Source organism: Arctopsyche grandis, chromosome 12 (genome assembly GCF_051622035.1).
Source record: "Arctopsyche grandis isolate Sample6627 chromosome 12, ASM5162203v2, whole genome shotgun sequence".
NCBI lineage: Eukaryota > Metazoa > Arthropoda > Insecta > Trichoptera > Hydropsychidae > Arctopsyche > Arctopsyche grandis.
The window spans coordinates 25,691,243-25,718,804 of record NC_135366.1 but is presented as its reverse complement, the minus strand read 5'-3'; the positions used below and the strand labels follow the sequence as shown (position 1 = coordinate 25,718,804).

At 32.8% G+C, this 27,562-nt stretch overlaps 1 protein-coding gene across 1 annotated transcript; it reads right to left on the bottom strand.

Annotated features, from left to right (window-relative positions):
* Nucleotides 1-13: 13 nt before the first annotated feature.
* rk (G-protein coupled receptor rickets) lies at nucleotides 14-26,887 on the bottom strand. The gene is made up of 16 exons (XM_077443361.1): nucleotides 26,871-26,887; nucleotides 23,792-23,935; nucleotides 16,170-16,313; nucleotides 13,573-13,644; nucleotides 13,422-13,493; nucleotides 8,204-8,272; nucleotides 7,180-7,323; nucleotides 6,968-7,108; nucleotides 5,452-5,517; nucleotides 5,201-5,344; nucleotides 4,825-4,896; nucleotides 3,170-3,296; nucleotides 2,928-3,090; nucleotides 2,094-2,279; nucleotides 1,784-1,978; nucleotides 14-1,710 (listed from the first exon to the last, which is right to left on the bottom strand). The coding sequence occupies exons 1-16, from the start codon at nucleotides 26,885-26,887 to the stop codon at nucleotides 65-67; spliced, it is 3,402 nt and encodes a 1,133-aa protein (XP_077299487.1). The 3' UTR covers nucleotides 14-64.
* Between the last annotated feature and the right edge of the window lie 675 nt (nucleotides 26,888-27,562).

Below are 27,562 nucleotides of genomic sequence, written 5' to 3'. Positions count from 1 at the left end.
AACAAACACATTTAATGAAAACTAACCATGAATCATTTTATTGAATCTATTTCATCATATTATTTTACTTCGGTGGTGTCGGATCTGGATTCGTTGACTTCTCAGCATCCAACGGCAATTCCCTAGCTGGATGCAAAGTAGTCAGAGGAGCTTTGCTACCAGCATGGAGTACAGCATATAAAGGTTCAGTGGGTGCATTATCGGGATGCATTGTGTAGTGTGACTCCTGTTGAAGACTGAGTGCAGATTCGATCGGAGGACGAGCTGGACTTGTTGGCTCTTCGTCCATTTGCATGGAGGTCTCAGCAGCAGAAGGTATCGTTGTCAAGAACCTGACAGTAAGACGGCCCGGAGAACCGGGAGGGTCACCATACTCGTCTCTGATGGCGTGTTGCCTCGTGAGTCGAGGTTTGGTCCTATTCCTCGAAGGCTCACTAGACCCACTAGATCTAGACATTCTCCAAGTGCTCGTACTGGCTGTGGTAGCTGATCCTGAAGAATCATTTCTTGAACTGGACAGGTTGGAGTCTTGAGAAGTTTTCCTGCTGACGAGCCATGAAGAAGTCCGTCTTTTTGGGTCAAGCAAGCGGAGAGGTATTCCGCAATGGTGGTTGTGTCTCCAAGAGTCTGATCTTGAAGAGCTGAAGTTCTCGCTCGAGGAAACGGAGCTGGCCCTTTTGTGCTGCTTCTGCTGTATTTCAGCAATCTGATAAGCGTACTGGTCTGATCGTGTTCTATGCCTCTGGTTATTATTAGCTTGAAAGCAAGACAGCAAGTTCCTTGCACGACTTAAGAATGATGTTTTGGTTACATAACTTCCTCTTGCCGTTCTTCCGTTGGCTGCTACAGCTCCTCCACTTTCACTCAGAAGCTTAGCACTGCAACTGCAAGGTGTGGGATGATGCTGTTGCTGATCTCTAGAAGATCTGTCAACTAAACTATTGGTGTTGGCTGGGGTCTGTCTGTTACTAAAGTTCGAGCTGTGCCTACATCTGCCTATTCCTCGCGTAACTCTCGATTCTTCTATTGCTTTGCATATAAGCACACAGTCCTTCTTGAACTGTTTCGTCAATATGGCGTATAAGAAAGGATTACAGCAAGAATTCAACGGAAGTATGAACACGGTGAATACTTTCGCTTGTTCTAAAGATATGAGCTGCAATCCAAAAGCAGCAGTCAAAGAGAAGAAAGCAATCGGAGACCAGCATAAGAAATCAGTGAAAACTAGCAGAGCCATCCTTTTAGCTATTCTAGAATCGTTAGAATTCCAAGCTTGAGATCCTCTAATGGCGCAATACATCTTCAAATAGCATCCCATGAGAGTTAAAAATGCAACACCATTGATGAACATCAAGAACACTACATAAGTGAGACTTGCCGGACCATTTGTGGTCTCGAAGGGTAGACAAATTGCAAATTTTCTATAGTCAGATATTCCAAACAAGGGTAGAGCAGCCATAGATAAAGAAAAAGTCCAGCCAATAAGCATAATATATCCAGCATGTTTTAATGACAGTCGCTTATTCAGATGCATCGCATGAGTAATTGCATAATTCCTTTCTAAAGTTATTACGGCCAATGTGAATACTGATAGTTCAGAGCTCAAAACCCCCAAAAATCCAGCTAATTGACATCCAGCTGACATTTGCCAAGGGATTGCGTACATTTTGAACTCGCCGAGGGTTGAAGCATCCACTACAGCCAAAAATCCTGAAAAGATAAGCATTTGGTTAAAGAAGTCCTATGATGAAACTGTATAGTGGTGGTTTATTATTATACACACCCAAATATATCCCCATGAAGAAGTCAGCAGCTGCTAAATTGCATACCAAGAATCTGGGTACATCCATTTTACTTCTACTAAATATCAGTACGAATACCACAGTCCCATTACCCAACATTGCCAGTAGGAAGACGACCCAGACGCCACATCTCAATGTCCACCAATCGAACAAATCTTGACATGGTAAAAATGGACCTGGAATTTAATAACCAACTTTTGATTAGCTCTAAATTGTATTTTACATTTCTAAAACCTATTTTCAATCATTTATTTTTGATAGGCTACAAGTACATAAACGTTTAAATCATACCTGGGAGTGGTAGACATTTGATGGGGATCACTCCATTGATAGGAATCATCTCATTGGTGGGAATTCGTCCTTCTTCCTCCAAATACTCATCAGCATAAGTAGGCAAATTTCCTGGATATGTGAAATCAGATCCGTACTCATCTAAGATACCTTTCACCTTACTGCCGAACTTCATTGTAAGATTATCTGAAAAACAAAAGGCATACACAAAGGCATGAAGTAAAAGATCAAAAAGGCCATCGACCAACAGAGATTTTTGCACACCTGCGGTTTTTTTTCATTTGTAAATGCGATTTTTACAAAAAGCTTTCTTGTTGCAAATTATACTGTATAAAAATAAATCATATTTTGTAAATCATGTTTTTTTTTAAGTTTTATTTCATAAATACTTTCACAAAAAAACATATCTTAGCAGCCAACACAATACCATTTATTTAAGGGTCAGGCTAGGTTAGGTTAAGTTAGGGTTGGCTCTATTCATTTAAGATTAGGTTGTTAGGGTTGGTATTATTCAGTCTCAATGTCACACGCGAGAACTGAGACAGCGAGATCACATATTAAAGTAAAAAAATTAAGGTAGACCGCATACTAAAGTGGCACCGACTCATCTGTAGTCGAATTTCCACGTCAATGGCCACCTTAAAGCTCTGTACCAAGAAACACAGGTAATCGAACAATTCCAAAGTGAAGGAAAAACTTTCCGAATTAACGACTCCTAGTTTGACTTTAAATTTGGGTCAAAGTTTAAAGTGTTTGCGCGCGCGTAAACTTTTCAACTCTGATTCGGCAACTTTGAACCGCACAAACTCGGATTTTTATTGCCATTCGGATTACCATATTGCGTCCAGATATCTGTGAGGTTCCAGAGGGTTGGGTCGAAGTTGGGATCAGACGGAAACACAACTGTTTCGTCTATACGAACGGTCGACTGTGTGCTTTCAGCATCCACTTCCGGCACGAAAGCGCAGCAATGATAAGCATACGACAGTACCAGCGTCTGAAAAATAATCAAATATTATTCGCAATGATGATTGGATGATCGGATTGTGGCATAAAAGTGTCGAAAATTTGCCCACTTGAATTTTGGGGAAGATTTCCGGTTGGTGAAACTCCCTCAGGAAGGGATTGTTGAACGTCTTCAAATGGCGCAATCCTTGGAGACCACTCGCTGGTAGTTTCGGAAATATATTGTTGGCCAGATTCCTGTTTAATTAACATACATTCAATTGTTACGTCGACTGTATATATGTATTTACTCATTTTACAAAATGGACCAAAATTAATCATCTGATTTTGTTAACATAAAATTTATATAAAAAAAAATCATTAGCTTCATTTGTGAAGAGCATACTATCTTTATGTGATATTGATGACAGGGATGTAATAGTTATGGATACCGATGAGAGATTGGTGTTATATTTGCATGCTTTGACCAAGTCGGGATCGCACACCCGATCGACCCCCTACGACATTCCACAGTTAGAATTTTCTCACACGTCAATCCTTGCATGTTTGTCCTTAAGGTAGAGATTTCTCAAACTAGGATACTTTATGTAGGTCTTAGGTCTTTGGCTTAGTGATAGCGTATATATTTAGCATCACTGAGGTCATAGGTTCGTGTCCTCGCCACTGCTGGTTAGATTTGGGGGTTTTGTGACTCCAAATCGATCGTTTCTCTATCAGAGTTTGCCAATTTTATCTGATCATTGCTGAAACGGTTCCTGAAAATTGGTATTAAATCTAATCCTGTTGTCACAAAAATCTGCCTGTGTGTAATTTGTATTAATTATACACAGTAATCTGAAATCCATAGATGTCACTATGATTATTATTTCTGATCTGTTATATTCTATATATTCTGATTGTATATGTATGTATTACTGTATTTCTGATTTCTGATTGTTTATGTATTTCATTAACGTACACCCGTCGCATTGGAGCAAATCTGTAATGGCGAGTGTGTATTGATTTGTGACAATAAAATAAAATAAAATAAAAAATATGTATGTCACAGCCACAGCGATAGAGCTATTACATACCAATAGAGAAGTCGTGGGTTCAAGTCCCGGTCAAATACACTGCTGGCGAGATCTGGCGGTTATTAAAACACAGATCGACCGTCTCTTGCTAGATTTTTCCGATTTTTCTATATTAATTGTTGTGACACATCCAATAAATTAGTATCCTTCCTGTCAGTTAATTCGATTTATTCTCGAATTTTTAATCAAATAAATTAATATTTTGTATTTCTCGCAAATTTGCTGCATATCAAAATTTTTGTTGGTTGTCCATAGATGTCTCTATTGTATTCTATGTACAAAAATAATCTATCCATACGTGTCCCCCTGGGAGTAATTCCTATCATGGCACATAACATGTATGTATTTATGTAATATGTATATAATTAGTCCCCAAATATGAAATAATATAGGATCTGGTTGTCGGGAGACATAAGCGGTACAGTAAAATGAGATTCGTTGAGAGGTTTACAGCATGATTTATTTCAAGTAGCGCCACAACGAACTGTCGTTCGCCGCGTCACATATACAAGATGACAACTTGATCATTCTTCAGCTCATGCATGCCAACGTAATCATTGATACATGCATTCTTCTAGGTTAGAAAATTAGACCCGACGATAATATATAATGTAAGATGATTATTTTTGATCCACTTTGCATTGAGTGTAATTTATAGTACACTATATCTGGTATTTAAATATATTACTTACAAATCTGTCAACTTCGGAAGTGGCAAGAAGGCATCCGGGTGAATGTACGTGATTTTATTGTCATCCATGTGCCTTGAAACAAAAAGAAAAAAAAATACAATAAATTTACAATATATGTATGTACATGTGTATACTCGATTGAAACGTTGGAATACGTTTTGTGTCGAGGTAATAAATCACGTAGTTCGTATTTGGCAAATCCGATCGTGCCTTTCATCCGGATTCGACCACCATTGATAGATTATCTAATAAACAAACAGTATAAACCGATCGAGCCTACATGAAACACTATCTCATGGACTTTGTAAAGCTTGTCCTATATCGGAAATTTAATCTCATACATACACATTATCTTAGTAAATCCGTAAAGACTTACAGCAATTCTAACTTAGGCAATCCGAGGAACGAGTCCTTGGGGATGGAATCGATCAAGTTGTGGGGCAGGAGCAGATCTTGCAGGTTACCCAGGTTCTTGAAAAGTTTGCCTTCCAGAGACGTGATCGAATTGGAAGACAAATCTCTGAAAAATAAAAATATATATTTAATATTAAGTCGGATGGGACATGTGGCAGGGGTAATGATATAAATATATAGTAAAACAAATCAGAATGATCATAAAATACTTACAAAACTTTCAAATACTTGCAATACGACAGTTCGGGTATCCTAGTGAGACGGTTCGACTTCATATCCCTGAAATCATGCCAAAAAAAAAAAACACACATGTATATTTTGCATTGTAAAATAGATTCGTAGTTGAGCTATAATTTTATACGGCCGTTGAATAATGGCCGGGGAATAAAACGGATGGGGTGGTTAGCGCGGTTGACGCACTAAACCGAGTTTTGAATTAACCGCTTTATATATTGCTCATGGGGGAGGGGGGTGTTAAAGGGTGGGGTTTGGGAGATGTACTTCATTCTTCAGACGCGTCTGAGGGGATTGCTGAGGGTTTTCGAGCTCGTGGGACGATTTGGTGATCTGTCAAGAGGAAAATGGAGCTATTGTGGCGATCAATTCGATACCATGTTTCAATATTCTGAATTGGTAAAATATTTTAAGTATTTAAGTACATATTTTAAGTATTACTAAGTAAGTATATCTTCATAATATTTCTTCTCACAAGATGAGGATATGTAGTTCAGAGTGATCTACGAGGCAAATATCCTTGAAGAGATCTTGGATTCCAGATTTTGTGGTGAACGCACTATTTACCAACGGACTAAGAGGATTGCCCACATTATATTGGTTTTGTGTGCAGTGTGCGGAATATTCATGAGCAGTACCAGTTTGAATAAAAGTGGTGTGGCTAATCGTTTTGTAAGGGATAATCGTAGAGCTTTTTTCGATGTATGTATTTAAATAAGTTTTTCCTATTATATTGTAACGTAAGGATTCTAGACCTATGTAAAGTGGAAAACTCCGAGTTTATAGTGATTAACGCTTGTAGGATATTGTGAATTTGTTGGGAATACTATTTCTGGGAAATAACGTTTATGAGAATGCCGGGCCTGCTCGGACTACTGCGTATCGGAACACCCGGCTACCTGCCTTTAAAAGAAGGGTACCAACGGTGAACTGGTGACTCTTGACCTCCTGAGTCGTAGAATAAATGCTGTGAACTGATTTTGGTCTATCATTTGAACCCCTGAACCCACCCCTACGTAGCAATACTACATATATAGTAGCTGATTAGAATTGACCTAAGATGTAGTGAGAATAATGAAAAGCATTTAAAAATCAAATAATAAAACGAATTAATTTTTTTTTAATTCCCTCGAATTAATTTTTTTTTAATTCCCTCGAATTAATTTTTTTTTAATTCCCTCGAATTATTTTTTTTTTAATTCCCTCGAATTAATGTCATTTTAATTCCCCCCCCCTTTTCCCCTTTAATCTAAAAGAGTTGCGTTACTTCTCAAGCACCCCATTTTTAATTACATTGAAGTAAACTTGCTAATTTGACATCAAACAAGCAGAATGCCAACATTTGAATGTACATTAAGCTTTCAAAAGACCTACTCGAAGTGAACAGGCATTAAATTACTCGAACTTAATCCTCAAGTGCTCGACTAATTGTAAGACTAGGTCGATGCTTTTTAGCAGTTTTTTTGAACACGAGTTTGCAATTTTAAAAACTCACAAAGAGGCCAATTTAGGGCAAGTGTGACAGAGCGTATGTGGAACGGCAGCAATTGCGGCCCTGTCAAGTCGCAAAGTCTCCAAAGCCCCAGTTCCATTGAGGCTCGGAAATATCGTCAAATCTCGAGCATTAGACAGTATCCTAGAAATAAATAAATACATTTTAGCAATTAATTACATTTTATTTTTAAAATGATATGAAAAAATGCTTACAATTTCTTCAAATTTGGTAAAAAGCTGAAAGCGTGAGGATCCACCCCTACCAAAGGATTCCCCTTCAATTCCAACGAAATTATTCCGGGAGATTTTTGCAATATTCCAGATCCTATATACTTTATCCTGTTTCCGGACACTGATCTGTAACAGCGCAAACTTCTCATCAAAATTGGTAGATTCACAATCTTATATTATTTATGTCTACCGTGAACAACTTTTATCCAATAAACATCCATTCTAACTTTTCTATATTCTCATAGCTACTATTTGAGCACATATTTTATTCATTCTCCATACTTATATGTCTACTATACTACCAAATATTCCATTTGATGCCACCACTTATGTAGCTCAATGCTTATTATTGTAATTGATGAAGTCCTTAGTTTATATAATTTTATATGTTTGCATGCATGATACATATGTATGTATGCTATAGTAGCCTGTTGGGGCAAAATATAAATTAAAAATAGCTTAATATACCAAAATAAAATAAGAATTCCTAAGATGGTTTCATATAAAATTTGGCATCGTTAAAATCCAAATTCTTTATCTCTTGGTTGAAGTATATATGGGAGGAAACTCTTTCCAAAAGTTTTATATACACTACTCTACACACATATGTAGACTAATAATCATGATGAAATCAAATATTTGGACATCGAAAAAATCAATACATTATTAATAATCAAAATTACTATACATCCCACTTACTGCCACCAGTTGGTGGCAGTGAGTGGGATGACACATTCCACCATTTTACTCACCAAAATTTTGCCTCGTCTAGCATATCATTATACGATTCATCTCTTTATTTGCTACACATCTAATCATAATCGATTTATAAACATACACGTATGATATATGAACATCTACGTGATATACATATTAGGGGATGATGGTTCGTGGTGAAGTCACGGTTCGCCATTAAAGGCAGACTTCGTCGTCTGTGTGATAAATGGCGCCTATTTACGAACAATTTAAACCGGATGTCGTGTTAAAAATCGACGTCGTTACTTACAGTTGCTTCAGCGATGGCAAACTGTGGATCGCAGACGGAATGTCGGCCAACAAGTTGTCGTCCAATTCTCTGAAACAAATGATACACGTCAATTTGGAATTAAAACCGAACAATAGACCGTTATGCCAAAATGACAGTTTAATCAGAAAAATACTAAAAGTTTTTGAGTCAAATTCTTGTATGTATAATCAATTCGATGGTTGATTATCCCTATAAGAAAATTTTTCGACTTTGTGAGTAATTGTAGACTATTTGCTTTGAGAATTTATTAGAATGATACATATATAATATGAATGCGTGTATTTTGGCTGTACAAATTCACAATTTTCAAATTTACAACAGCCAAATTTTAAAACTCGTATGCAGAATTATCTAATAGTGAAAGTTTCTTTTTTTATAATTTATTCTCGTCTGAGCATTGCCGGGTAATTCAGTTAATACTTTCTAGTCTATATGTATAAAGATTTTTACTGTACAAATCTATAAATATATCCATTCAAATTGGTATACTATCTGTAGATAACACAATTTTCTGAAAATATAGTTTTTATTATTTCCAATTTTCAATTTCTCGAAAAGCAGTTCGTCTATTTTATATAAATAGAACTGGTTTCAGTTTGGAAAATCATCGTACTTTATATACGTAATAATTAAATTATGAAACGTTGGTTCGCTTTATACTCGAATAGCAATAAAATAGATTTATTGTACGAGGGGGGCGTACCCAAGTCCATCACTCAGGGATGTGCTTTTATGTCTTTTATTTTTTTAAGATTTTTTCTTTATTTTATATACATACATACATACATACAGATTGTCAGCAAGGCGTCATTTCGTCGAGTCCATTAAGAGTTGTTTGTTTTTGCGCGGGAAAATGTTATTTTTACGGGAAACGGGCGACGCTTTAACGACGATTAGAAATATTTTTATTACGACGGCATATGTCCGAGTCATAAATATGGCTAACGAGACAGGTGAGATTGAAAAAGGACGTTATATTATTTTATATTACATTTTTTATGATTTTAAATCGATGCTTAAGTATGTACGTATCTCCTTTGATTTGATGTTTGATGTGAGCAAAGTTAGTCAAGCGAGTACACGTGCAATTTAAAATTAGCATAAAATTTAATTTAATAATTAAATACAAAAATGAAAAGTAGCGTTGCTGGAACACAGTCCTTGAAAATAGTTTCGCGTAAAAAATGCACTTCATATTGTTATATAAAGGTGTAAAAAATAATCAAAATGAAAATACATATATTTGAAATTTTCATAGTACGCTTTTAATGATTCTGCAATTCAGCCTTAAATTTCGTATGAATTAATTTATTTTAAGCAAATATCAAAAATACTATTGTATGCTTATAATATTAGTTAGTATATTAATACAATAAACTGTCCAAATAAAAGGTTAATAAATATGTAATAAAATTAAATTTTAATGTGAAATTTAAATCAGAATGAATGGAGCGGAGCGCTTATTTGTAAATATTTGAAAGTTTTTTAATATAAACGAATGCGTAAATTATTCTTATGATATTTATCTTTACTTTATAGTACACATATGTATTCTTTGGAAATAATACACATGTCTTAGATTATAATACATATATATTTCTTCGAATACATAAATCTTCGATCAATGCGTTTTGCCAGTGATGACGTATGTATGTGAAACTTGGAAATGACGAGGGCTGGACACCAGCGCCTTGTCTATACAAACGTATTACACTTCTCCCTTCCTCAATTATGGCACTAGAGAAATAATTCTTTAATATGCTATGGATATCCACCATTGGGATGCATCTATCGTTTTTTTTTTTATAGGAGCTAGAAGCCGCCAAACATCTATAAAATCACCTCTTTTTTACACCCACAAAAAGAGTCCAGCGTGCTTATTTAACGGTTGATTAAAAAAAAATACGCACATAGTTGCAAAGAAAATATCTTTCTCATACCGATGATGAAATTATTTTTAAAAATTGGTCCAGTTTCGGAGGAGAAAATTGGAGAATACGAAACCTCGATTTTGTCGATTTCAAATACGTATTATCTGGTCGAAGCGCAACTGTCGCATTCACTCAATATATATATATTTATATATATATATATATATATATATATATATATATATATATATATATATATATATATATATATATATATATATATATATATATATATATATATATATATATATATATATATATATATATATATATATATATTGATATATATATTGTCGCATTCACTCAATATATATATCGAAGAAAAGAACGGCAACAAAATTAAGGTTTCGGGTGTACAGCCCTCTTAAAATCCAAGATGGTACACAAAGTTCAATGCACTCAAATAAGTATGGAACGCTATATGCTCGTCATAACGAGGAAAGACAGGAAGCGGAATACGTGGGTGAGAAGTATGACAACTGTAGTGGACATATTGGATAGAGAAAAGAGATTGAAATAGCAATGGACAAGCCACGTGGCTAGAAGAATCGACGAAAAGTAGACTAAAGAAATGCTAGAATGGTATTCGAGAAAATGAAAATGGTAAAAAGAAGACCGCAGGGAAGATGGGTAGACGTAATTAGGAAAATGTGTGGGTGTGTTGGATGAGAGTTGCCCAAAACAGAGACGAGTGGAAGCGTGTTGGAGAGGCATTCATCCAGCAGTGGATAATGAGCGGCTGTAAATGATGATGATATGTTTTATGGAATGCAATTCACAATGAAAAAAATCACACGAAACACACTGCTTTTTAGGTGTAAACATCCATAGTAGGATGGTCTTAATGTGCTATTGTAAGCTTTTGATTGACATAAAAAATCAATCTTCATTAATAACGTAATGGACGAAACGTCACTCAATTCTAATTATGGAATATTGTAAACTATTGCTTTAGGAAACACTTGACACAGTTTACAAATATGGCGTGTACCCTATCGTAACAACAATGCAAACTTTACGAAATTGTTCTGACACCGCAGGAAACGACATATGTACATATTATGTATTTTAAAAACCTTATATTAAAGACGCAGTGTTCTAAATGACTAGATTGAAAATCGGTGTTTTAAATCATTACGCGTACTCGCGGTATAGAATTTGAAAGTTGCGTGATTCATGCGGGTTTCTAACAACATAATAAATTATATTCGGTTAAGTTTTGATTGGAAAGCGAGTTTCGAACGTTTGTTCGCGAACAATAAACGGCGCAAATACGACTTATCGGCGGTTCGTAATTTAACTTTTTGACCATGTGAGGTTTCGTCGAATTTGAATAATAATACGCACGTAAATTCTGCGTATTACATAATACACAAATATATGTAGTATAGGCTTGTAAACTTTTGGCTGAAGTTACAGGCTGAAATTTGAACGCGGCGGGTTTCTGTATGTCGTTGATGTATGGCGGAAACTTTCGAATGGAATTACATAGATGTGGGATAGGGAGATTGTGAAAATAAGGAGGTATTGGAATATTTGGATTGCGTTATTAAATATCTCGGAAAATTCAGTACCGATGTTCGATTCGTTTGCGATGATCTGCAATATGCTAGAATGGAATTGTTTAATCTTTTCATCGGGATCAAATTAAAGTTTAATATCAAAAGATAACTTATATTCACCGAAATCATGTTTTAGATAATATAGTTGTAGTGTGTTGAAGTCAAAATCTTATAATCCTTGTCGGATAATATAAGGTAAAAGAAATAAGGAGCCTGTAACATTGCTGAGAATATTTTATACCATTGATTGACTGTTCACTAAAAGTTATGAATATATTATTTTGTCTTTGATTTACGTAATTTTAATTTATAAAGAAAAGTCTTTCTGATTTGAAAGATCTGTCGTAGCATCTCTCAATAAGAAAAGTTTCTTTCAACAGACTTGTATATTGTCAAATCTTTCCGCCAATGAGTTGTTTTTGTGTATTGTTTTAGTTCAAATGGCCTATAGCTACAATTTAAATATACTAACCAATAACTTAAGCACTTTGCCTAAATAAACAATAAAAAATAATCCCAAATATATAAATCATCATGAATTAAATTAAGAATATAGTTAATTATAATGAAAACGGCCATACTCCAGTGAACCATCACATGCATATACAGTACCGGTATACATATACAGTACCGGGCATTGAAGTCGCGTTACTTTCAATTGTTTGATGTTTTCCTAAAATAATATTACAGTATATATTTTTTTATAAATTAAAATACAAAAGCAATTGACATAAGACAATAATAAATAAAAATATAATGAAATTCCATGAATTAAAAATATTTAGGGGTGTTGCGATTTAAATGCCCAGTATTGTATGTATGTATATATACATAATATAATAAATAATATACATATAAAGTCGTTTATCACTCGAATTATCACATTAAGACAAAAAAATTGAAATAGAAAACCAATATTCATAAACGTGGTTAAAAATACTGACCAATAAATAATATAATGACCAAATAAATACTCTAATATAATAATTTTAATTTTAAAAATTCGCTAGATTTTAAGTATTTAATATTAAGTCTTTCAATTTTTTCATTTTTTTTGGTTTTTGCAGTCTATAACTTAAAATCTAGAATTGTTGTCTATAACTTAAAATCTAGAATGAGTATTGAAATCAATAGTAAGGTATTGTTTATATTTATTTTGATTTTGAATTGCTTTAAAATAATTATAACTAATTATCTAGCGAAATTTAAAAGTCAAAAATATATATATTTTTTACGGGTCTACCTCACGGGCCCGAATGTGAAACGCCCGAAAACGCAAATATCGGAAGGCAAAGATCGAAAATCGAAAGATTTTAAGTCGAAAGACCAAAAAAAAGGGTGCATGATAAACGGTACATACTCACTTAATTTGCGCGAGCAGGATACAACAGGAACGAGAGGAACAGGCTTTTCCTCCCGTATTCTGCGCGCACACATTAATAGACAACACCATTTTAAAATCATTTACCACTTTAATTGGTACGTTTAGATAAAAAAATATTGAGAAAAAAGCCAATCCTTATAAATGTAGTAAAAAATAAATAGTTTCGCTCGCCAAACATCTCATAAACGAGAGTGAACCAACAAAAATCATTATCATATTCGAATTCAGTGGGTCAGACTTAGTTAAAAATTGATTAGTTCCGCTTTGTATATTGGCATGATTTTTTGCTAATAATTATAAGAACACGTGTTAATACTTACAAAGTATGAAGAGACGTTAAATTCGAGAAAGCCATTTCGTCTATGGATGATATTTGATTCCTCTTAAGAAGTCTGCAAAATATCATAAAAATGCACGATTTAAATCAAAATGTACACATTTTAATATATTAATATATAAAAAAATACTTACAATACAGTAAGATGATGCATAAATCGAAACGCATCGCGTGGAATGTCAGTCAAATGATTGTAGGCCATATTTCTAGAAAAATAACATCGTATATGTATTAACTTTAAAACTTAAGTAATATATTAAAAATTGAATAAACACAAAGAAGACACAGATAGATATATAAGTACAAGCAATGAAAGTCGTATTAAAATTGATAGATTAGAAATACACACACACACACACACACACAAAACATTGAGATGAAGATCGACGAGCATGCTACATTTTACAGTAAGTTTGAAGCTTTTCACATTCCGGTAAGTATGAAGCTTTTGAAGAGTACAAAGCAAACGAGAATTGCACATTTTCAAGAACAAGATCTCTTTGAATTGACGTCCTTATTTGAAATGCTGAAATGGGAGAAGTCTTTCAGCAGATGCATTTCGACGATGCAACTTCTCGAGATGCAGCAACGTTTACAGTCACTCAAGCGAACGTGACGTGAGGTAAACATACGAAAAATTAGGTCAAATCTCACCCCATCTACCCCACATATATGTGTGTATGTGTGCGTGGGTTTAATCTTGATTCTGGGAAATGTTGATTGATTTAAGAAGGTTGCTAGGATATCTTCAGACGAGGATATTATCCGGATAGAATGGATCATTAATGTGTTTACGTGTTGTTGTCGAATTGTAAACATGACCTATTTGTGTAATACTCAAAGTGGAATCAAATATTCTACGTATTCTAATTTATTCTGAATTGTATGTATATTTTGAATTGGAATTACATGTATGTAACTGTCAGATTTTGATTAAGCTACGTATGTATATTGTTTGTATGTAAGTATTTGCGCTCTAGTGGCTACTTATATTTGCCACTTCATATTTATAAGTCTATATTTAATGTTAAGTAATTTTCAATGTAAATTTCCTATACACACAATAAATTTAAATGGGTTTTATGTTATATAGATCGTACATTTTATTTAAAATTAATTTTTTACGAAGATATCACTGAGCAACAAAAAAAAATCACAATTGTTAGTTTAAACTTTTCGATGTTCATTCCTGTGAGCTAATTTTAATTAAAGCTGATAGTATTATTATATATTAAAACTAAACATTGTTAATTGATTATTCATTCATTTTATACAATTGGTTATTATGAATGGTTAGTTTCTTAGTACTAAATACATCGATGAACAAAAAAATTACTGAAGTGGAGATGTTTTTTTCTATTGATTTTGATTTTATTGGTTTAAATAATTATAATTCATTATCTAGTGAATTTTTAATGTCAAAATATATAAGTTTTAATATATGTATGTATATTTACACATTTTTTAACGTGATATTATTGGACTATCTTATATTATACATATATGTATCTCTACAATAACTTTCTTTTTCATTTTTGTAAAAATCTATTATTGGACTCGGATGTTACATTTATTATTTATTTACTTTTTGTTTTTTTATACATATCTATGTACATCCTGTCTGTTGATTTTTTAATTAATAAAATAAAATAAAAAAATAAAATAAATAACAAGCATTGGTTTTTTATCTTATATTTTTTGTCCAAACGTAGTAATTTGAATCAAAATAATTTACCGCTCGAATTAGTACAATTAGATAAAAAAAAAATATTGAGATGGAAAACCAATCCATAAAAACGTGATAAAGTGAAAAATTTGCGAAATAAATCAACGAAAAAGCTGTGTTAAAAAAAGTATATTTTTGATTACTAAAATTCAGTAGACAATGAATTATAAATAACAATAAAAATTTTATTTCACAATCAGTAGATAGAAACATCTTAATATTTATTCCGATACAAACTTTCGACAAAGTCAAATACTAGATTTTGAGTTAAAGACTGTAAAGTCCATAAAAATTTTAAATTGCGTATTTTTTTAAATCCTCATAACTCATAAATGAAAGCAAAGCTACAAAAAACATTGTCATTTTCGAATTCAATGGGGCAAACTTGGTAAAGATTGATGTATTTGCTCCGATAATTTTTTTTGTTGAAAAAATTACAATAAGTTACAATATGCCTATAGAAATAAACTTCTAAGCGTCATATAAACGTCATAATTTTCTAAAATCTATCGCTCAACAACACGTCTGTAGTTTTAAAGTTATACTAGATTTAATTAAAATTATAATAGTTTAATGTCCAAAGGGTTAACGCTAGAATGAACATTGAAAAGTTTGATCCCAATTGTATTATTATAAAGTTAGATTAATAATATAAACCAGTGTATATTCAATATATGTATGTAAGTACAAAGTTACGTTGAACTTTCAAATACGCTAAATCAAACGTATCTATAAACATTTTACATGCGAATGTTACACATTGTACGTGTATAAGAAAGCACAGCGTTTTTGAAAAACGTTTTATATTTGTCGTAGAATGCAGTTTCAGCTAGTCGTTTCAGCAAAAAGCAAACAACGAAATAGATGACGAGACAAAAAAGCACATTTTACGCATTTTCTTTTCGACTCTAAGCGCAAATTGAGATTGATGAAGATCGCATAGTGTATAGGGGAAAAAAGCGCACACACATTCAAAGGACACGTTCGTGTATTTTGTTTACTTACAGAGCTTCTAAAGATTTTAAAGGCGATAGGGCTTCGTTTGGTATACGCTCGATTAGGTTGTTGTCCAGTCGAAGGCTTCTAAGGGACTTTTGATTAGTGAAAGTTTCAGGTTGGATACTGCTTATGCGATTTTTCGCCAACTGTCTAACCAATCAGGCACAAAATGATACAAAAACGATAATATAATTAAATATAATAGAAACATCGCTTAGTTTATATAATAGTATAGCGTGTGATGTATTTTGTCCACTCAAAACATTCAATCTGTATGTGTGATGGAATTGGATCGATTTTCACAACTCACTCTGTTGATAGTATTACATTGGCTTTCCAATAAATATGAGTCTGTTGCTTTTTTATTCTCATAGTTTAATTGTTTTTAAAATATGTATATAAAAATAAAATCTCAAACCTAACATAAAACTATGAAGATTTCAGCAATAGACATAAAAAATTGAAATATTTCTATACATATTAAGATTCTATGTCGTAATATAAAATGTGCATACTTTATGTAAATTTTACATCCAAATAACAAATCGGTTTGCAGGCCTTGTGTAGACCGCATACTATAAAAAGTTTAATATAAAAGTATAAATTTTCATTTGAATTGCATATTGATTTTTTAGTCTACAATGTTGACTATGTATGTATTTAAATACCGTATACGTTTATATATAAAATAATTTTTTTATAAATATTACAATCATATGTACATATAAAAATTACATCATTCAGAACACTTTAAATTATGTATATACAAAAAATGTACATAGTGTTTTGATTTCTTTTTAGAATTAAATTATATATATACAATACATTTAAAGCAGCATGAATAATTCAAGTTCAAATAATTATATATTTTAATTGATAAATCAATACAATAATGCTTCAAAGCGACAAGTGATCAATCTCAATTAGAGAAAAGCGTAGATAAATTTCGCACTCGTGAGATAATCAACCGAATTCAACAGTCAAGGACTAATTAAATTTTGATCAAATTAAACTATTATATGTTTCTATATAATTTTAAAGAGCTTTTACGGAACTAAATTACATATATGCAATATGTAAATGTTCCTTATGATAATCGAATTAAGAGCGATCAACTTCACTCTTATTGATAGACTTTTGTATAGATGGAAAATTATTCAACCATGATAGAAATTTTGATTGAAATAAATTTATACATTCGCAGTCAATAGTATACGCAATGCTTCTGAATAGTTTTCAATCGAATCGATGATTTATTTTATGTAATTTTCGAGCACTGAACATGGGCTATCAAATCGACGACTGTCTATCGATCTCACATGGAAATTTTCCTTTGGTAGAAAATCGACTGAATTAATAATAGTCAAAAGTGGAACAGGAAAGAGTATCCATTGAATATACTGTCAAGACAGCACCAGTGGTTTATCCAGCAGATTTAGGTGTCTGGTGCGGAGTTAAATGCAAAAACCGGCAGGCAGTTAAGCGGTTTAGCCTTTTCTTGATACCGTAGCCATACATCGTAGCCGGGGGTAATAAATGACCTCTGCCTAAAGGGATTTATACACACGGATGGGGTCTCCATTGCTGGTCCTCCCACACTCTGAGGACTAGGAGGACCTCCTCATCCTCTCCAGATGCTATATTCCATTATGGGAGACCGCAATAAACCGGAGAGGCGCCTCGCTAATGCCCACGACCTACGACTCGTGAAAAGGGTACCGAGATGGGTAGGTATTGGCGTCACTCCGAACACAATGGCCCTTTCTTTATATACATATAGATATAACAAAAAATGGGGGGGCGAATGCCATTATAATGTCGCAATATAAACGGTTAAATTCCGGAAATAGTCCGGCGGTAATCCGTTACTGAATGATGGATCCGCTTTAACGGGTATGGCCCTATTGGGATTATGCTTGGTTTGCTTTTTGATTCGTTGAGTCAATGTCTCATTTAAGTCAATTTATCGTCGAATAGAATAAAAATAAAGCTTTCTTAAAGTAATAATTAGCTGGTTTTGTTATATGCGGTTGATTATCAGTGATGCATTAAAGTTATTCGAAAGTGTATGAAGTTTTATATGACAAATGACCGAAATACATAAATGGAACTACTGCTAATTTCGCTGTAAATGTGAGAGTGAAAGGTGAAAGGGCTGCAACGGTTCAAGAAAAAGTGCGAATTTTGAGTGGAATAATCTTAATTAATCAATTAATCGTATAAACAGGGACGTGTGAAGGGTGCAACGGTCCCGGGCTTCAAAATCTAAGGGCGCCAAAATCGTCATCACAAATTTTAATTTTAAATGAATGCGAAAAATTCTCGAATTTTCGAGTGAAATAATGAATGCAAAGTATCGCTCCCGCTTTTGAATGAAAAATTAAGAAAAAAGTAACATTTTGAAGTTATTTAATTAATTGATAGCAATTAATTGCTAATTAATTTGAATTATGTGGTAGGTTTGAATAATAGTAGTTTGAATTAAGTTTGTAAAAGGAGGTAGTGTTTAGAATTTTTCAGTAGCCGCCGCATCAGTTGAAATATCTTTCAGTATACTTCAAATAATCAAAAATTGTTTAAGATCATCAGCGGCTCGGGATTTCAATTTTACCATTTATCATTCAATTCCAAAATGTCCCGATCAGCATTTCGACAATTATGGCAGCTCAGTTTATTTGTAAAAATGCTAGGTTAGTGAAGTTATTGTTAATTCCAATGAAATTTACAAATCAAATGTGGCAACATATGAATCTTTGAAAAATAGCAACTTTGGTAATTTCATCTCCGTATGAAATCCCTAGTAAGAGGGAATGTATGTAGTTCTTTGTATAATCATAAAGAGCTTACACACTTCAGTTCATATGATTTATAGTCAATTAGTCGAAACATTTCAGCTCAATGTATTTTTAAATATCTTTAATGGATAGTATGATATATAAACTATAATAAAATACTTCTTTCTATTGATTTAACTGCTCATTTTAATCATATGATTATAATTTTTTACAAAATACCATATGTATTTTGTAAAAATTACTAAAACAAGGAAAAGCTGAAGTAATTTTGATTAACTATCATTATCGTAATCAATGGAATCTAAATATTTTGGTAAATAATAAGAAATAAGTTGACTACTGCAAACATGTCGTTTCGCAATGTTATTGTAACGTACAGATTAGGTAATCGGTGCTCGTGAACCAATAGTTTACCTTCACCAATCACCCGATCGCGCCTTCACGCCAAAAAGGCCTCGACCAATGAACAAGCTGTATACAACAGCCAATAAGGTCTCGCAACCCATCGACCAATGACCAGGGCTTTTGTTCCGTGCTTCATTTGGAGTGGGCTGGTCTTCCTCTACCACAACTCGCTGTTTCTTTTGCCACAATCTCGGAGACACCAATACAGGTAAATGAATACATTAAAAGCATAGTTCTATTTTTTAAAACTATTTAACTAAAAATGTTCATAACTGGCGGTTTATGTGTGTTTGCTGTTTAGGTATTTGTGGTTTGTGTGTGTGTGTGTGTGTGTGTGTGTGTGTGTGTGTGTGTGTGTGTGTGTGTGTGTGTGTGCTTAAGTACGCATATACATACATGTATGTTTACTTGAGATGTGCGTGCATTACACGGCACATTTCAGGTATTAATTCCTAACGCATGTGCGCTTTATGTGTTCATGCGTTGTTGTTTATTTTGTACTTGGTTATGTACAATGTGGTTTTTTCATATAGCAGTGATGTGCGGTTGTTGTTGTGCGATATTCATGAACAACCGTCTCGTTCTCCAACGAAAGGGTCTCTTAGACTGTATTCGTTGGGGGGGGGGGGGGTGGCCTCACGTTGAGGGCTTTTAGGGTTGAATTCCTTGACCTTTAAAGCGGGCTTAGTATAACCGTCGGCGTGGACTAGTTTTTAGCGTATTATGCTTTCGAGTATTGTGACCACGGGTTCGAGTCCCAATAGAGCACCGCTGCTGACAAGACCTTGGTTTGTGACTCCAAGTCGATCGTTTCGTATCAGGGATTGTCAATTTTTCTCTAATTTTCATTGAAATGGTTCCTGTAAAATTGACATTTCCTTTCATTTTCCTTTCCTAACTCTCTTGCTAATCTCAAGCTATTGAGGTTCGCCAATTTGATAATAAAATGCTGCAAAAATTTCTCCATAGATGTCACTGCGGATGTTTGTACGAATTCGCATTGTATAAAATGCTTATGTATATTGATTGATTGTATCTGTTTCTGTTTAAAGTGCACTCATCGCTTTGGAGTGACCTGTAAAGACGAGTGTTCATGTTTTTTGAAATAAAATAAAAATAAAAATATTGAATGCCTCTCATTATTTAATGTTTATAAAAATAATATTTTTTGATTCCGTTTTTATTTTTGCAAATACGCAAGGAAATTTTCTATTTGCCCACAAGCAAAACCAATAAGGTTTCCAAATCCGTCTCCGGCACATTTATGTAGCTAAGATCCATCAGTTTTATCATATTTTATATTTTTCATTTCCAATAAAAATAAAACGACAATTTTCCGGTAGTAGCGACCGGACAGTATACATCCGGCCTCACGTAAAAATAAAATAAAAATTAAACTAAGAAATACATTTCCTACGCGGAGGCGTAGAGACAAGTTTCCAACAACCAATACCGCAGATATTTACGTTCATTTTCCTCCTGTTTTGAGCCGGAAACACGAGAGGAGTGTGGGAAAAGCGACATCGGCTGTTGTCGTGTTAGCGGTGGAACTGAATTTCCTCTAAGTTGTCATTGTTATATTTTACCAGAAGCCTCGGAACAACAATGGCATATAAAAATCTTTCAGACCCCCAGGGGTATCGGAAAATGCAACGTGTGCTGTCATGCGTTACAGTTTTTCCGCCTACATAAGTATCGTCTTATGCAATAACCATGAGTATATATATGAGGAATGAGAAAACTATCTAGGCACTATTATAAGTATGAGGAAATCTGAATATGAGGATTTGAAAACTATTCAAACGCAACCAAGAGTAAAAATGATACATTTTGTATAGTATATCAGCAAAGTACATATTATACCTGTGCATATGAATGTATTGTGAGTACTTCAAATATATTGTACGTATTTTCAACAAGCTTTCAAAGGATGTTCAAGCTTTATGAGAATTCGAAAATTCCTCGAACTAATATAACAGATGTTTTGTATGATATTATATTTATAATATAATATTTTTATGATTCTTTTGGTTACGTATGTAGTAGTAAAAGCATATTGTAAGAATTTTTCCTGGTATTTTCAGCTAATATGATAATAATATATTTTGAAAATATATATAAATATATATCTTGATAATATGAGATGTATAAAAATAATGTATGCTAAATGTGCTTGATCAATAGTTAAGCCAAGTGGAACTAATCCACAGGAATTAATTATGTTTTGACAACTTTTGATGCACATGAACACATTTGTACAATAAATGACACCCATGGAGAATAGATTGCTTTGTTTTTTATCTACTTTTTAAATGTATATGTATATGTGTTTAAATTTTAAATCATAATATAAAATTTGGTAATTTAAATCATAATAATGAGAATATACATATGTATGACTTGATTGTAATATTACTATTGCTAATTTTGATGGCTTTCATACTATGCAAAGGAATTCGTACAGTTAGGCTTTATGAATTTTATGAATAATAAATTACATGAATAAAATTTTATTCACGTGAGTTGGCTCCATTAGGAAAAACAGCGTCTATTTATATTGCAAATATAGAAACGAACGTATGAGAAAATAAAAATATTTCAGTCCAAAGTTGGCGAAATTTTCATGGTGGAAATCCTCCCTCGCCCAAGATATCTTCATCCAAAGCGCGAAAATCCATTTTGCGAACGAGCAAAATACAATAATGTATTTCCAACGAATCGAAAGGCGAATAAAAAGCGATAAAACCGGGGGGAAATGCGCATTATTGTTCTTTCCCATACGAAAGAAATGACGCGTTATATTTCGCAAGTAAGTTCGCCAAAGGTACATACATAGACACATCTAACGAAGGTATATACGTACTAATTTATTACCTTACATTGTATTATATGTATTACATAACCAATATAATATATAATACATACGAGGCTTATTATAATATTATTGAACTGAAAGTTTACGACAAAACTCCCTATGAAACTTTTACTGGCGTATATGAATGCGAAATTTTTCGAGGATATTGATTTTTTTGTTGTATCTAAATTGAAAGTTTAAACTTTCAGAGTATGATTTGAAAGTGTGGTCTACTCATATTGCGCTCGTAAACTGTTTACAACCTACTAAAACCAAACAAAAGATAAATATGTATACATAGGTATGTATATAAAATATCAGAAGATTGGCTTCCATACAATGTTTTTATAACAAAGTGCTCGTTTTATGCAATATAGAAAGGCGTTGCTCTTCTTTATCACATTAAAAATACATTTTTGCTTCAAAAATAAAAGATTTGTTGAAAAGATATGCGGAATTATTTATATATATTTTTAATAATAACAAAATTAAACAAAAAAAAAAAATTCGAACCAAAATGATAAAAGTTTGTACTTTAAGCTTGCAATTCTATTTTAAATAAATTTATTGTACGTATAGCATACTTTTATCACTTCTTAAATATGATGAAGATATGCAGAATTCTCCAATTAAGTGATTCAATTATTATTTTAAGAATTCAAGATCTAAAAGAATGTATTATGAAGTGCTTTGTAGTAAAAAATATCATAGCTTTCCTTAGTCATTTGAAGCTTTGAAGATTTTTTTTAATTAAATTACACTATTATTAATTACATAAAAATAATATAAAACTATAATTACTAAGAAAAAAATTAATAAAAAATTGTAAAATAGAAAATGATCAGTAAATCAGTAGCTATTAAAATATATTTTATAAAAGATTTATTGTGAATAAAATATAGTAATAATAAATAGCATTTAAAATCAAAAAATCAAGAAGAAAAACTACGGAAGCATTTAATAAATATAGCTATTGAAAATAAAGATAGGACATTATTAGTAATATCTGGGTTTAATTTAAAGAAGCCACTCTTATTAAATTCTCAGAATTACAAGAGGAAAAGCAGCTGCAAATAATTCTTTCCAGAGAAGTTGCAAATTGACCCAGAATGAAAGAAATATGTGAGCTTAGTGTGTGAAAGTATAGAGCATGTTCCAGAAAAAGTTTAGGACTGATTGCTCTCGAAGGAACCCCATTAAAGTATTAGGAACTCGACTGAATCTTAGATGAGAGGTACACAAGGAAAAAGGCAATTATAATACTGAAAACGGATGCAAAATTTAAATAAAATCACCATAATTAAAACGGCATAGTATGCTGTATGTCATTCAGTATGAATATATTAAGCAATTATTTTCATTTAGATAGGACAAAGTTTCGTAATATGATACTGGAAGATTCGCCACTCTGTATAGGTACATTTATACACCGTAATAAAGTATCAGAATTCATTATGCGATCCTTATCTTGTTTGTTTCCGTGTTTATAAACAGTAACCTTTCATTGCTTGTATTTATATACATAAATACATAGAAGAGGACATACACGTGTATTTTTTTTTATATAAACTTACAAGTAAGTGAGTTGGGTCAGGGGTTTTAAAGCTTCGGCCGGCACTTGATCGATTCCACAATCGTTCAACAGCAACATTGTGATTTTCGGCGTGGGTTGGAACACTTCCGGATGTATAGAACTCAACGAATTTCCGGATAGGACTCTGAAAATGAATAAATTTCAAATTTCAAAACGAAACTCCGATCGGAGTTCACATTTGAAATGTTGCCAATGCTGTAACGAATTCGACGGCTCGAGAGGAAATATTAAATCAACGTATTCTAATTCAGCTTCTAGAAGCTTTAGCGTACGTCTGTTATAATGGCTGTGTTATTAAATTACATTTTAGATGCAAAAAGCGAGCTTCCATTGAAGTTTTAATGAGTTTCATAAGGCACGGGGGTATCCTGAATGTTGCGTCTATATTATTTCCGATGATTTATGTTTAATTTATGTTTTTGTCTGGAAATAGCTCTCTCGACCCAGTTCTATCCGAGCCAATAAAACAGATTGTCTTCTGACACAATTAGTTGTATCGTATCGCATTGCCTACTATCTCTCTCTTCGCATCTCTCCTCTTGCTGATGTAGTGTTTTTATTGGTACTTAGATCGAAGCTGGTAAACACTGTATATTGCTACGGTTTGCTTTTAAAATCAGTCCAATTTATTAAATTTTTTATGCACAATAGAAATATTTTAAATTGGTTTTATTTAAAATAAGTAGATTATTTATAATATAGACATTAGAATGGTCCTCACTTTGCTCAAAATATTTAATATGTTCGGTTTTCTTCATGAAAGTCTAATTTTTTTACTTATTCTTATATGGATACAATGAATGTATAATAAAAAGTTCATAAATTATAACTCAAAAATTCAAAAGGCGTGAAAAAAATTGAAATGCAATCTTCAATAGATTTTCATTGACAATTCAAAATCAAAAATTTTTCCCCAAAGTGAAGTAACCATTCTTAATGTTTATCCAAAAATTGATGATGGAAACAGTTCATAAGTTCCTCCTTTTTTAAATATTCAGAAATAAATGCAGATCATTTCGTAATGAATTAAAATGCTTAAAGTAGCAAATTAGAGATCTAAGCACTATTTTTCAAATCGATATTTTGAATATACCGAGGCAGTGTGATTTAGAATAATCCTACTAATATTGTTCAAGCTATTCGTATGTACATATTTCTGACCATGATAGCGATAATAGCCACGTCCGAAAGGAGTTTCATTAAATTGAAAATCATTTAAAATTACTGATCAATCAAGATCGTCCAAAATGGACAAAATCGCGCAACGTATGTATGTATATATGTACATATAAACAAATATAAACAAGATATAAATATAAACAACGTACATATGTATAAACAAATATAAACAAGAAAATATATATAAAAACAAGTAATATAAATATTAAAAACAGGTCTAATGTACATATAAGAAAAATCCGATATAACACAGCAATGATAAAATAAGAATATTTTATTAATTTTGAAAGTGTACTTTTGAATTTATTCACACTTCATTAAAACTTGAATAGCAAAAATCAACATATTAAATATATACGTATAATCATATGTCCTAAATTGAAAATAATATTGAAGGATCAGCACAAATTCAAAAGTATACTTTCAAAATAAATAAACGATTCTTATTTTATCATTACTGTGTTCTATCGGATTTTTCTTATACATTAGACCAGTTTTTATATTCATATTACTTGTTTTTGTATTAATTTTCTTGCTTATATTTGTTTATATATGCGTCACACGATTTTGTCGCTGCGCTATTTTGGTTTGCATGATTTTGTCGTTGCGCGGTTTCGTCCAAGCGATATTTTCCCGCGCGGGTTTGACGGGACGCCATACATTAGTACTAATAATTATATGTAAAACTGTATGAAGTAACATGATTAGGATCTGTCATTTCAGCAGATCTGCGGCACGCGCATAGAAATGACATTTAAACGTCATTCGACTTTTGCCCGAAACATCACGCTATTTAACATTCATACATTATGTTTCTGCATATTTTTTCACGTGCAATTATATAACATCATTAAACCAAGTCTGTGAAGTCAGAGTCGAAATTGCAGTCGATAATAACAATCGTTATATAACCTACGAGTGAAGTAAAAATATATAAGAGAGATAAAGAGAGCCTATAATGCAAAATTTATAAAATATAGAGTGAAAAAAGAAAAAGTGATAGGCGTTTAAACAATTAAAATCGGACATAGTGAGAGGGTGTCAAAAAGGGAAAAAACGATCGGGATAGTGTGGATAAATCCGGCAATGTGGACAATAGACGTCACCGAGAATGATAATGGAGTATTTTCAAACGTGTCTAATACGATTATTTTTCACAATCGTTATTGCAGATTTGATTTCCACATATAAAGTGAAGTAAGAAGAGGCTAGTAATAATAAAAATTAGAGCAAGCAAATCGAAGAATTTTTCATTATGAACTTTGATTACTTACATTTAAGAAAAGTATCAAATATCGAATATCATAGTATTTATTTAAAAATAGCCAGCAGTATGGCTTAATAATAGCGTGTATGTTTAACACCAAGATTTGGGCGTATTTGTGACTCCAAATCGATCGTTTCTTATCAGAGTTTGTCATATTTATCTGATCATTGTTGAAACGGTTCCTCAAAATTGGCAAAAACTCATCTTTCGCGATGTCACAAATCTTCTGTATTTATTGTGTGTATAATTTGTAAAAATTGTGTACAAAATCAAAATCCATAGATGTCTCAATGGATTAATTATGTAATTAATTAATTAATTGTTATTTCGTGTTCTTCAGCTTCTGGAAATACAGTGATTTATTTAATAATAAAATGCTGCATTGTTTGTATTTAATTGTCCAGGAAGGCGCATTGGGGTCTTCCTGTCAAGCCTTCCTGGTATATACCTATGTAAAATAAAATAAAATATCGAATGCATCCAGCATGTCCCTTTCTCTCTAAATCAGACTCCATGTCTCGACTCCATACAATGCAATGGGGAACACTAGATATCGCTCTATACGTATTTTCTTTCTTTCCTAATAGAGCTGTCCTTCCATATATTTTTATACCCAGCCAACGCGTACATCGTGCAGTTTGTTCTCTCCTTCTGTTGCACGTACCAACATGATGATCTCGCCAGGAGTAAAGTGGTCCATCAATTTCCATACGACATCAATGACCACGACGCTCAGCAATGAGCAAACGAGGAAGAAGAGTTTATCAAAATATGCAATCGTAACTCAATTATTATTTTCAAAGCGACAAGCCTTCTTGGTATATATCTACATACATACATATGTAAAAATAAAATAAAATATATCGGAAATGGTATAAAAATCATATAATAAAACGAATGCATACATTTCCTAGATACAACTCCCCTTGCTTAATGAATTCATCATCGACTGATCGAAAAGTGAGCTCGCCCATACAAATACTCACATTGTGCCGTTTTGGCACGTCGGCTTTTATCAGAATCGGCAGATTACAAATTGCCAGCACTATTTCATGCCGCAGTCGAAGGTTATAAAAGAGGAGATATTAATCATAGGTCTGGGTATAAGGAGAACCGGCTGCATCGTATGGCGAACCATCAGTTATGAAATTAGGTCGTATTTACTGAACGATGATGGAGCGAAAAGCAGACTTCGGTATTTAAACACCGCCAAACTTCTATCCGAACTGTAATTCAATCTACAAGGTTTTTGCATCGAGTAGATAAATTATACAGTGATGTTAATTACACACATGCATACATACG

What these genes read in the sequence shown, in the direction of transcription:
- rk (XM_077443361.1), bottom strand. An exon ending in TTACCAAATTTGAAGAAATT is followed by an intron (nt 7,109 to 7,179) that starts GTAAGCATTTTT and finishes ATTTATTTCTAG; the next exon opens with GATACTGTCTAATGCTCGAG. An exon ending in CAAATGTCTACCACTCCCAG is followed by an intron (nt 1,979 to 2,093) that starts GTATGATTTAAA and finishes ATTAAATTCCAG; the next exon opens with GTCCATTTTTACCATGTCAA.